At 41.6% G+C, this 11,280-nt stretch overlaps 3 protein-coding genes across 3 annotated transcripts; 1 reads left to right on the top strand and 2 right to left on the bottom strand.

Moving 5' to 3' along the window:
* Positions 1-173: 173 nt before the first annotated feature.
* On the bottom strand, positions 174-2,518 carry LOC135131278 (chromobox protein homolog 5-like). Its single transcript, XM_064058949.1, has 4 exons — positions 2,216-2,518; positions 1,054-1,305; positions 641-915; positions 174-508 (listed from the first exon to the last, which is right to left on the bottom strand). The coding sequence occupies exons 1-4, from the start codon at positions 2,414-2,416 to the stop codon at positions 484-486; spliced, it is 753 nt and encodes a 250-aa protein (XP_063915019.1). The 5' UTR covers positions 2,417-2,518; the 3' UTR covers positions 174-483.
* A 49-nt stretch (positions 2,519-2,567) lies between these two features.
* Positions 2,568-4,101, bottom strand: LOC135131279 (NADH dehydrogenase [ubiquinone] flavoprotein 2, mitochondrial). Its single transcript, XM_064058950.1, has 5 exons — positions 3,911-4,101; positions 3,706-3,834; positions 3,252-3,647; positions 2,758-2,834; positions 2,568-2,707 (listed from the first exon to the last, which is right to left on the bottom strand). The coding sequence occupies exons 1-5, from the start codon at positions 3,944-3,946 to the stop codon at positions 2,614-2,616; spliced, it is 732 nt and encodes a 243-aa protein (XP_063915020.1). The 5' UTR covers positions 3,947-4,101; the 3' UTR covers positions 2,568-2,613.
* Positions 4,102-4,193: 92 nt separating this feature from the next.
* LOC135131272 (engulfment and cell motility protein 1) lies at positions 4,194-11,135 on the top strand. Its single transcript, XM_064058941.1, has 2 exons — positions 4,194-5,769; positions 10,261-11,135. The coding sequence occupies exons 1-2, from the start codon at positions 4,312-4,314 to the stop codon at positions 10,927-10,929; spliced, it is 2,127 nt and encodes a 708-aa protein (XP_063915011.1). The 5' UTR covers positions 4,194-4,311; the 3' UTR covers positions 10,930-11,135.
* Positions 11,136-11,280: the final 145 nt, after the last annotated feature.

Here is an 11,280-nt window from a genome sequence, read left to right as displayed (position 1 = left end):
CCCCATTTTGGCGAAAGCGGCATGGAAGTTTACGAAAGCGCGAAAATTGAGCACCTTTCGATTTAAATTCGAAGATTCACGGTCGGGATTTTCGTTTCTCGAGTTGGTATTGCAGCAACTTCTAGAATTTTTCTCGTATATGGTGAAATGTCACCACAAAAATCAAAAGACAGTTCTTTGTAAAAATTTATTTTACACAAACACGGAGTACATAAATACATTATACTAATAAATTTTATAATTTTTATTTTCATAAACAAATGTAGAAGTAATGAATAACTGAATAACTCAATTTAATGTGTTTGCACGTTTTTACCATATAGAGCTACCCTATGTAGTAATAATATATAAAAAAAAGACATTTTCTGTGTTTTTCAAGGTTAAACCAGTAAAAATATCAATAACTCAGGGTTATGTAAGTTCAAAATATAATCTTAAATACACATATTGATATTCCTCTGAAAGTATTGTACTACTGGTTTCTTATTCGGCATCATGGTAGTGAACCCTGAAAATAAAAAACGCTATGAAGTTACGGATAAATGGGCAAGCGCTACGAAAATTAAATAAATAAATAAACAAATAAATAATATGACGTAGGAATTTATTTGGCGGGACGGTTAAGCATTTAAAAAATCACCTCTGCCTTCCTAGGTTTCTTCTGCTTAATCTACGTCCGCGATGGCCATCTGAAAGAAGCGTAAATCTGTCTGTGTGCGTTCGCTTCACTCGCAGCTCCCTTTGATCAGATTCTTTCGCTTTCTCCACCTTATCCATGAATTTCTTGATCAGATCCTTGCAATCCATGTTCTCTTCAGGCTCCCAACTATTCTGAGACGCTGGATATCCCTTCCAGGAAACCAGGAATTCCCGGTTGCCGTTCCTTTTGAAATACACGTCCAAAATGCGTTCAACCTGCGTTCACACAATCATGAAAAGCGTGTATTCAGTACAACTTCAACCACAAATTCGACAAAACCGACAGTTGCAATTAACGGGGAGCTGTACCTCGGCTGCGAAGAATTTGTGGGTTATGTTTGGGTTTATAATTACCTCGAAATCCTCGTTCTCGTCCCATGTGGCCTGGTCAGAAGAATCTTCCCGCTCTCTTCCTTTTTTAGCCTTGACTGGCTTGGTCTTATTCTTCCCTTTTTTCTTCTGTTTGGTTTTGAAGTCGGCGATCAATTCTGCGCAGTTTAGGGTCGATTCCGGTTCCCAGGTGTCCGATTCGGGCTCGTAGCCCTTCCATCTGATAAGGAAGTGACGCACGCCTCTGATGTATTTTTCATCAAGCACCTGCTCCACCTAACAAAATCGAAATATGGTTGGCAGATCTTGACGTGAAAACCTAAATCACTTCAGAGAATTTAGAAACCTTAATAAATTGTTTGGAATTTAATAAATCAAAATGTTAAAGAAAAACCTGAGATTTAGCGAAATAGTGAAATTTTAACATTTCAAGATGTGACAACTGAAATGTTGAGCTTTCAGTTTGATATTGGAAAATCGATATTTCGAAATAAAAAAAATTGAGATTCTTAAAAACCAAAAAATACAGAGGCTCTTGAAATTTAAATATGGTAAAATTGTACTTCGAAATTATGACCTGTAAATTGACAAAAAACCTGAAATTAAACTAAAACTAACTTCCAACGGTTTCTACATAATAGTAGTGCATATTTATTGACTGGGGGGGGGACTTTTGGGTAATTATCGGCAAAATAATTAACGGTAATTGTCATTTAATCTCATTTCTTTATTGCTCCAAATAAGCCACGTCGTAAAATACAAGGTGTCGATTTATGATTTTCCAGACCAACCGCCAAATCATGCCCGCTGCGCCTTCAGAGGGCGCTACAAAAACGCCGCTTCTCGGCATGGGCGGCAAAATTCCCAATTACGCCACTGGCTCGAGGCACTCACCTGGGGCACTTGAGGCACGAGGACAAGACAATTCGGTCGTTTCACGCTCAACCAGCCCCAACCTCGTGACTTCGCCCCCACTCAAACTTAGGTTAGAGGCGCGAAATTTCCCCCACGTGCCCCAATTCGCCCCAGCTGCCAATCCTGCACTGAAAAATCCCGCACCACCTCCGGCCCGTTCCTCTCGAAGCCCCTTCGCCTCTTCCTTCTTTGACGGTTACCAAACAACAATATGGTGGATGCAACGCAGAGCTCCAGCAAAAAGGCGCCAATTTTTTTCCACGCCACTCACCTCATACTGGGGCTCCTCCTCGACGCTGTCGTCCGCCTTCTTCGAGGAGCTTTTTCGCTTCCCGGATTTCCTCTTCTTCTCCTCGGGCTCCTCTGACTCCTGCTCGTCGCGTTCGGAGGCCTCTCCATTTTGTTCCTCCCGATCCCCCACGCCGTTCGACGAGTCGTCGGCGGTTTTACTTTTCCTTCCTTTGCGCTTCATCTTCGAACACGAGATTATTTAAATTCGCACTTGGAAAAGTTGTTTATATTTAAGGACGCCACGGGAAGATCGACACACTAACGCAATGATGCCAACCGCGTTGCCAACCTAACGAGGGAAAATTGGAGCGGAATACAACCAAACAACGGTGGGACTAATTATTATTTATTGAAAATCACAATTTAGTGGGTTTTAAGTTATAGATCTGCGCGGACCCCGAAGCCGGGGCCGGGGGGCTCCCCTGCGAGGCTGGTGGGCTCGCCGATGGGCTCTGCGGCGAAACGGCCGTTCCTGGAATGTCAAATTAGTTACGCGATTCGAATCTTGAAAAAATAAAATACCTAGGGCCTGGTTTTGGTTTCTTGTTGTTTTTCAAGTCGTTGAGGATCTGTTCGGTGTCTTGGACCGTCAAATCCTCCTATAACAAAAAAAATATCCGAGTTCTTATTTTTATTATTATTTTCTGAAAGCTTTTAGTTTCACTTGTATTTATTAGTAAGTCACGAAATAGTCAAGGACAAATGTAGGGCGTACTCGTTTCCAGCGACCAATAATAGTGACTAACTATGTCACGTGACTGAGCGCGCATTTTCCATTGGTCGTTACGTCTAACTTACCCTTCTTCTTAAGGTGATTGTATACGCTTGTTACGATTTCGATTTGTTGTTTACAATCCCGTGAAGGCTGCTAAAACTGCGCAAGCCAAGCAAACATTTCCACGTTTTTGTACCAAAATTGTGATCTCTTTCGAGTTAGTTGATTCAGGCGAAATTAAACCGATTTAGAAAACGACAGCGTAGCTGCGACGAAAATTCAAACCCTCGGTTCAACTTACGTAATAATCGTCGTTAACCTGTATCATGGGGGCGTTCACACACGCCCCCAGACACTCCACCTCTGAAATAGTAAACATCCCGTCACTGGATGTCTCCCCCACCTCCAAATTCAATTTAGCCTTGCACGTTTCCAAAATCTCGTCGGAACCCCTCAACCAACACGGCGTCGTGGTACAAACTTGCAGGTGGTACTTCCCCGTCGGTTTCCTCATAAACATCGTATAAAAAGTGGCCACTTCGTATACCCTCATTCTGGGCAAATCCAAAATTTCGGCCACCTTGTGCATGGCCGAAATGGGAAGCCACCCGTGTTGTCTTTGCGCCAAATCCAACAAAGGGATCATGGCGGCTCTTTTGTGCCCCTCGGGGTAGATGGCGAGGATGGCTTCAGCCCTCTGGGATGCCACAAAATATGAATCAAGACAGTCATTCAGTCACTGAAGGGAAAGTTACCTTGTGGTTTTCGGGAGTGAAATCGAAGGGGATATCGGGGTTGTCTTCGGGGGTGTCCCTGTGGTTGAACACGGCTTCGTGTTGCAGAGCGGGGGCTGTCTGCAGACAGCGAACCCCCAAAGCCCGTCTCTGGAAAGTTAGGTTATGTTATGTAATGTCATCGCCAAGAAAAACCAAATAGGGCTGTAAGGGCTTGAGTACGTACCAGACATGTTCCTAACGTCCTTGCTGTTGTTAACATCGTAACGTATTAGCTATTTTTGCCAAAAATCTGTAGTTTTGTTATGACTGACAATCGCGAAATCAGTGGTGCCAACGTAAAACAAATTGAGTGTCGTTTAGACGCAAATTTTAGATGCAAGTGGAGTTGTTTTTATATTTTCGTTTGTATTAATTGTTTTACTCAATCTGGGTGATTAATGATGAGATTTTTACTACAATTCACCCTTGTAACTTTGTCGTTCTTCGATTGGCGCCTCGTAAATGGGCGTGCCGACGTGGTCACCCCGCTTCCTGTCAAACTTGTCAAAATGTTGTTTACTCCCACTTGAATAATAAACCATTTCCTGGCAGTGGCCCCCTTGATGATGCTCTAAACCCCCGAAGATGCCCGCCATGAAGGACTCCTACATCGTGAAAATCGCGGTCGAAATGACCGACCAAGTGCCCCAACTCATCGAGTTCAACCAGAAGCAGCCCCTCGCCGGAATAATCCAAGAACTGTGCAACGGGTGGCACCTGTCCGACCCCGAGCAGTACGCCCTCCAGTTCAACGACAGCAACAACCGCAACTACATCACCGAGAAAAACCGCAACGAAATCAAAAACGGGTCGGTGCTGCGGCTGCAGTACTCCCCCTCGAAGACCGCCCAGGACATCCTCCAGAAGCTTCAAGCCGGTTCGGGGGAAGAAAAGACGCACGCGATGGCGCGTCTGTCAAACTTGAGCGCCGACATGACATTCGCTCTAGACTTCATCAACAAACAAGGCTTGACGTTGATTATCAAACAAATCGAGAGCGGCAAGTTCAAGGGGGCTGTGTTAGCGCACACGTTGCAGAGTTTCGTGGAGTTGATGGAGCACGGGATCGTCTCGTGGGACATCCTGAACGGCGACTTCATCAACCGGGTGGCTAGCTTTGTCAACACGCAACAAGAGCCCGAGGTGACGCAAGCCGCACTGTCGATTTTGGAGAACATCGTCTTGAATAGTAGCGAGGGGTACGGGCAAGTGGAGCGCGAGGTCCCGATCGGGTCGCTCGTGGGACACTTGCAGGAAACCCCCGTCGTGCAACAAAACGCGGTGGCTTTAATCAACGCGTTGCTTCTGAGGGCGGACTCCGCCAAGCGCCGTCAATTGGCACAAACTCTGGCCTCCAAGCAAGTCAGGAGCGTCATTCAGAACCACATTTTACAAACGGGGGCGGCGAAGGGGGCCGAAATGGCGCACCAACTCTACGTGTTGCAGACGTTGATGTTGGGGCTTCTGGAGCAGAGAATGGTCACGAAGATGGACCCTCAAGACCAAGATGGCCATGACAAGATTAAAGAATTGCGGCGGATAGCGTTCGATAGTGAGGGGGCCGGCGGAGCGAGAGGGCCCGGGGGTTTCACCCGAGACTACAAAAAACTCGGCTTCAAGAACGACATTAACCCGGCTTTGGACTTCACCGAGACGCCCCCGGGTCTGTTGGCGCTGGATTGCATGGTGTACTTCGCCCGGAATCACCCGGATAGCTACACCAAGCTGGTGCTGGAAAATAGTTGCAGGGCCGACGAGCACGAGTGTCCCTTTGGAAGGGCCAGCGTGGAGTTGGTCAGGATTTTGTGCGAGTTGTTGAAGATCGGGGAGGCGCCGTCGGAGCAGGGGGCTTCCTTCCAACCGTTGTTTTTCACCCATGACAGCCCCTTTGAGGAGTGCTTTTGCATTTGCATAGTTCTGCTGAACAAGACGTGGAAGGAAATGAGGGCGACGTCTGAAGATTTCGGGAAGGTCGCCAGTGTGGTGAGGGAGCAAATCGTGAGAGCGTTGGACGTGTCGCCGGCGTCCCTAGAACAATTAAAGGTGCGTACAATTTAATAATAAAAAAGAGAGATTGAGAATTAGAATGAAAATGAGAATGAGAGTGAGAATGAAAATGAAAATGAGGATGAAAATAAAAATAAGAATGAGAATAGCAATGAGAATGATGAGAATCATTATTATGAGAACGAGAATATGAATAGGAGTGAGAGTTAGAAAAAGAAGGAGAAGGAGAAAAAGTAGTATTCTATCAAGAACAAGTAGGTAAAACAAAAAAATATATTTAAATTAGAATCCTAAATAAAAAAGTAAATCTAAAACGGGATCGTCGAGAATGAGAATAAGGATGAAAATGAGAATGGAAATAAAAAACAAAGTGGGAATGAGAATGATGAGAAAGAAAACGAAAATGAGAATAGGAATGGAAATGAGAACGGAAGTGGGAACGATGGTAATACCTGGTAATACTAGTACTTCTAAGATAAGACTGATTTTGGCGAATGACATATCCTCTAAGAAAACAGAGGGCGGGTGGGCGGGGCTAGTACTTCTAAAATAAGACTCATTTTGACGAATGACATCCTCTAAGAAAATAGAGGGCTGGTGGGCGGGGTTGGTACTTGTTAAGATAAGACTGATTTTAGCATTTAAGTATGACAATGACAATGATGAGAGTGGGGTTGGAAATGCAAATAGGAATGGAAATGAGAATGATGAGAATCAGAATGATGTGGATGAGAATGATCTAGGTAAGATTGATAAAAATGATGAGAATGAAAACGAGATTCAAAACGAAACGTGAATGACCACAAGAACGAGAACGAATACCAGATCGAGAATTAGAATGAGAATGATGACAAGAATGGGAATGATAAAGGTGAGAAGGAAAATGACAAGAATGAGAACCAGAAAGAGAACGAGAATGAAAACGAGAAGGAGATTGAGAACTATAATAAAAATGAGAATGAGGATGAAAACAAGAATGAGAATAGCAATGAGAATGATAATCGTAATTGTGAGAACGAGAGTAGGAATGAGAGTGCGAATTAAGAAAGAGAAGGAGAAAAAAATAGGAGAATGAGAGTAAAAATTATAAGGATAGCGGGTTGCTATTCATTCTATCAAGAATGGGGTGCGACCTTGAAAATTATAATGAAAATGAGAATGAAAGTGAGAATGAAAACGAAAATAAGAATGAGAATGACGAGAATCAAAATTATGAAAACCAGAGTAGGAATGGGGGTGGGAATTAGAAAGAAAAGGAGAATGAGAACGAGAATGAAAATAAAAAAAAATGAGGATGAAAATGAGAATGAGAATAGCAAGCAGAATGAGAATGATGTGGATAAGAATGATCTAGATGAGATTGATAAAATAATGACAATGAGAATGAGAGTAAGAACCAAAACAAAACGTGAATGACCACAAGAACGAGAACGAATACCAGATCGAGAATTAGAATGAGAATAACGTGAATCTGAATGATGAAATTGAGAAAGGTAAGAGGGAAAATGATGAGAATGAGAACCAGAAAGAGAACAAGAATGAAAACGAGAAGGAGATTGAGAATTATAATGAAAATGAGAATGAAAGTGAGAATGAGAATGAAAACAAGAATGAGAATAGCAATGAGATTGATGAGAATGAAAAATATGAGAACCAGAGTAGGAATGGGAGTGAGGATTAGAAAGAAAAGGAGAATGATAACGAGAATGAAAATGAAACTAAGAATGAGGATGAAAATGAGAATGAGAATAGCAAGTAGAATGAGAATGATGTGGATAAGAATGATCTAGATGAGATTGATAAAAATGATGAGAATGATAAGAAGAATGGGCATTAGAGTATGAATGAGAATAGGTTTGAGAATGAGAAAGGTGAGAAGGGAAATGATGAGAATGAGAACCAGAAAGAGAACGAGAAGAAGATTGAGAATTATAATGAAAATGAGATCGACAATGAAAATGAAACTAAGAATGAGGATGAAAATAAGAATAGCAAGCAGAATGAGAATAAGAGAGATGGATAAAAATAATATAGACGAGATTGATAAAAATGATGAGAATGAGGATGAAAATGAGAATGAAAATAAGAATGAGAATGATGAGAATCCTAATTATGAGAAAGAGAGTAGGAATGGGAGTGAGAATTAGAAAGAGAAGGAAAAAAAATATTTAGAATACTAATTAAAAAAATATTGTAAATCTAAAGCCAAGAGAATGAGAATAAAAATGAAAATGAGAATGGGAATAAAAAAGAAAATGGGGATGAGAATGATGAGAAAGAAAACGAAAATGAGAATGGGAACGGAAATGGTAGCGGAAATGAGAACGGAAGTGGGAATGATGGTAGTACAAGTATTTCTAAGATGAGACTGACTTTGGCGAATGACATATCCTCTAAGAAATATGTAGAGGGCGAGTGGGCGGGGCTAGTACTTGCTAAGATAAGAGTGATTTTGGCGAATGACATACCCTTTAAGAAAATACACGACGGGTGGGCGGGGCTATTACTTACTAAAATGAGACTGATTTTGGCGAATGACATATTTTGTAAGAAAATAGAGGGCGGGTGGGCGGGGCTAGTACTTGCTAAGATAAAACGGATTTTGGCAAATGATATATCCTCTAAGAATATAGGGGGCGAGTGGGCGGGGCTACTGCTTGATTGCAATAAGACTGTATAGTATGACAATGATAATGATGAGAATGGGGTTAGAAATGCAAATAGGAATGGAAATGAGAATGATCTAGATGAGATTGATAAAATAATGACAATGAGAATGCCAGAATACCAGATCGAGAATGTTGAGAAGAATGGGAATGAGAATGACGTGAATCTGAATGATGGAAATGAGAAAGGTAAGAGGGAAAATGATGAGAATGAGAACTAGAAAGAGAACGAGAAGGAGAGTGAGAATTATAATGAAAATGAGAATCGCAAGCAGAATGAGAATGATGTGGATAAAAATGATATAGATAAGATTGATAAAAATTATAAGAATGATAAGAAGAATGGGCATTAAAGTAGGAATGAGAATAATGAGAATGAGAATGACGTGAATCTGAATGATGAAAATGAGAATGGGAATAGGTTTGAGAATGAGAAAGGTGAGACGGAAAATGATGAGAATGAGAACCAGAAAGAGAACAAGAAGAAGATTGAGAATTATAACGAAAATGAGAATGAGGATGAAAATGGGAATGAGAATAGCAATGAGAATGATGAAAATCATTGTTATGAGAACGAGAGTAGGAATGGGAGTGAGAATGATGAGAATAAGGGTGAAAATGAGAATGGGATAAAAAAGGAAATGGGAATGAGAATGATCAAATTGACAATGGGAATGAAAATGAGGACGGAAATAGTAGTGGAAACGAAAATGGGAATGGGTGAGTATGTCAATGATAATGTTGAGAATGGGATTGGAAATGCTAATAGAAATTGAAGTGAGAATGATAATGATGAGATTAATGGAAATACTGAGAATGAGAACGAGAACCAAAATGAAATGAGAATGACCATAGGAACGACTACCATATCGAGCATGGGAATGAGAGTACTAATGACAAGGAAAATGATGAGAATCATAAATATGCGAACGAGAATGGAAGTGAGAGTGTGAATTAGAAAGAGAAAAAGGACAAAAAATTAGGAGAATGAGGGTAAAAATTATAAGGACAGCAGGTACCTATTTATTTTACCAAAAATGGGGGGCGAACCTTCGGTGTATAAAAAAATGCGCTTGCTTATATGTAGAACAAGTAGGTAAAACAAAAAAACTATATTTAGAATATTAAATAAAAAAATAATTCTAAAGCCACGAGAATGAGAATGAAAATGGGTATGAAAATGAGAGAATGGAAGACGGAGAACGAGACTAAAACCGCAAACAAAAACGAGAAAGAGAAAGACCAAAAAAAGGTTTAAACAGATTAAAAAGGACGAAAAATTGGCCGTTGTCGTCAGATTGAACCTGAACAATTTTTAAGTCTTTTGTAATGTTATAAACTAAAGAAACGATGGATACTCCTATAATTTTGAATAATAAAACGAAAAAAAAATCTTGGAAGCTGATGACTCCTACATTTGAGCCCCAGGTTCTTTTTTATTATTTTTTCTTTACTCAATATTTTGTATACAGGGATTAAATTTGGGAATTGGCATAATCTGCATTTTTATAAGTGTCGAATTTGCCTCTAAATAAGCTAGATCTTTATAAATTGGGGACGAATAAAGGCTTCTTATAAATAAATAATAATATACAGGATGTTACAACAAATGTTTGATCCAACGACGCCAGACTTTCGAGAAACTCTATCCAAAATTCTGTGCTATAAAATGCCATTTTTGTGTTGCCAGTTTGTCGCTGCATGAAATGCTTTTGATGTTTTATTTCTCGAAAACTCAAACGGTAGACGCCATTGCGTACCATATTGGACACCCTGTATATTTAGACTGATGGCTATAACTTAACATTAATCAATGATTTTAACCAAGGTTATTGTTTCTAATACTAATGTGAACTTGTAGGTGAAGCTCCAGACCCTCACCTACAGCGACATCACCCAATTATGGCAACTCGAGCGCACCTCCCGCGAAGAATGGGAGTCCCACGCCCGCCCCATCGTCGAACTCCGCGAGCAAATCACCCCCGACATCCTAAACCTAATCAAACAGCAGCGTCTAGCCTTCCTTGTCGACGGCACCCGCTTCACCAAATATTCAGCCCGTGGACAACGCATCAAAGACAAATTCTGGTACATCCGCTTAAGCCCCAATCACAAAGTGCTCCACTACGGCGACTGCGACGAAAAGAGCGCCCCCACGACCGAAGAGCTCCCGTCGAAACTGGCGGTGGCGGACATCCGCGCTTTACTCGTGGGCAGAGACTGCCCCCACATGCGCGCCCGCAAGGCTTCCCACCAACTCGCCTTCTCTCTAGCTCTAGAAAGCGTGGACTTGCAGTCCCTGGATTGCGTAGCCCCCGACGAAATGACGTTCGCCTATTGGACGGACGGAATCAACGCGCTGTTGGGGCAGAGGATGGTGAGCAAGGAGACTGACAGGGATTTGGATACGTTGCTCTCGATGGAGATTAAGTTGAGGCTTCTGGACGCCGAGGGGGTGACGGTGCCGCAAGATCCGCCCCCGATTCCGCCAGAGCCCCCACATTATCACTTCTGCTACGATTTAAAGTAAACAAGATTTTCGGAGATATTCCGTCCTGTGTGAATCTCGTGAGATCTGACGCGATTTGAGAATCGAGACAAAGAATTACCAAAAAGTAGATCTGATATTTAAGGTTAAGTATTATGAATATGTAGGTAAGATTGCATGCGTTTATAGGTTATGAATCTTGATGTATTAATTGATGTATCTGCATGGATTAAAGGTTTTTATAATAACTGGAGGTTGTTTAATTTGAAACGTGGTCGGGTTGGAGGGGGCGTGGCTTCGGTACGTCATTTTTCAACAAGATAATATTAAATTTCTTAAATACAAATAAATAAATACATAAGTGAGTACTTGCCTGTCGTCCAGCGTCTCACC

The sequence above is a fragment of the Zophobas morio genome, unplaced genomic scaffold (genome assembly GCF_036711695.1).
Source record: "Zophobas morio isolate AGI-343-1 ecotype UQ-CSIRO unplaced genomic scaffold, CSIRO_AGI_Zmor_V1 ptg000020l, whole genome shotgun sequence".
NCBI lineage: Eukaryota > Metazoa > Arthropoda > Insecta > Coleoptera > Tenebrionidae > Zophobas > Zophobas morio.
The sequence above is the reverse complement of the archived record's forward strand: the minus strand, read 5'-3'. Positions and strand labels throughout refer to the sequence as shown.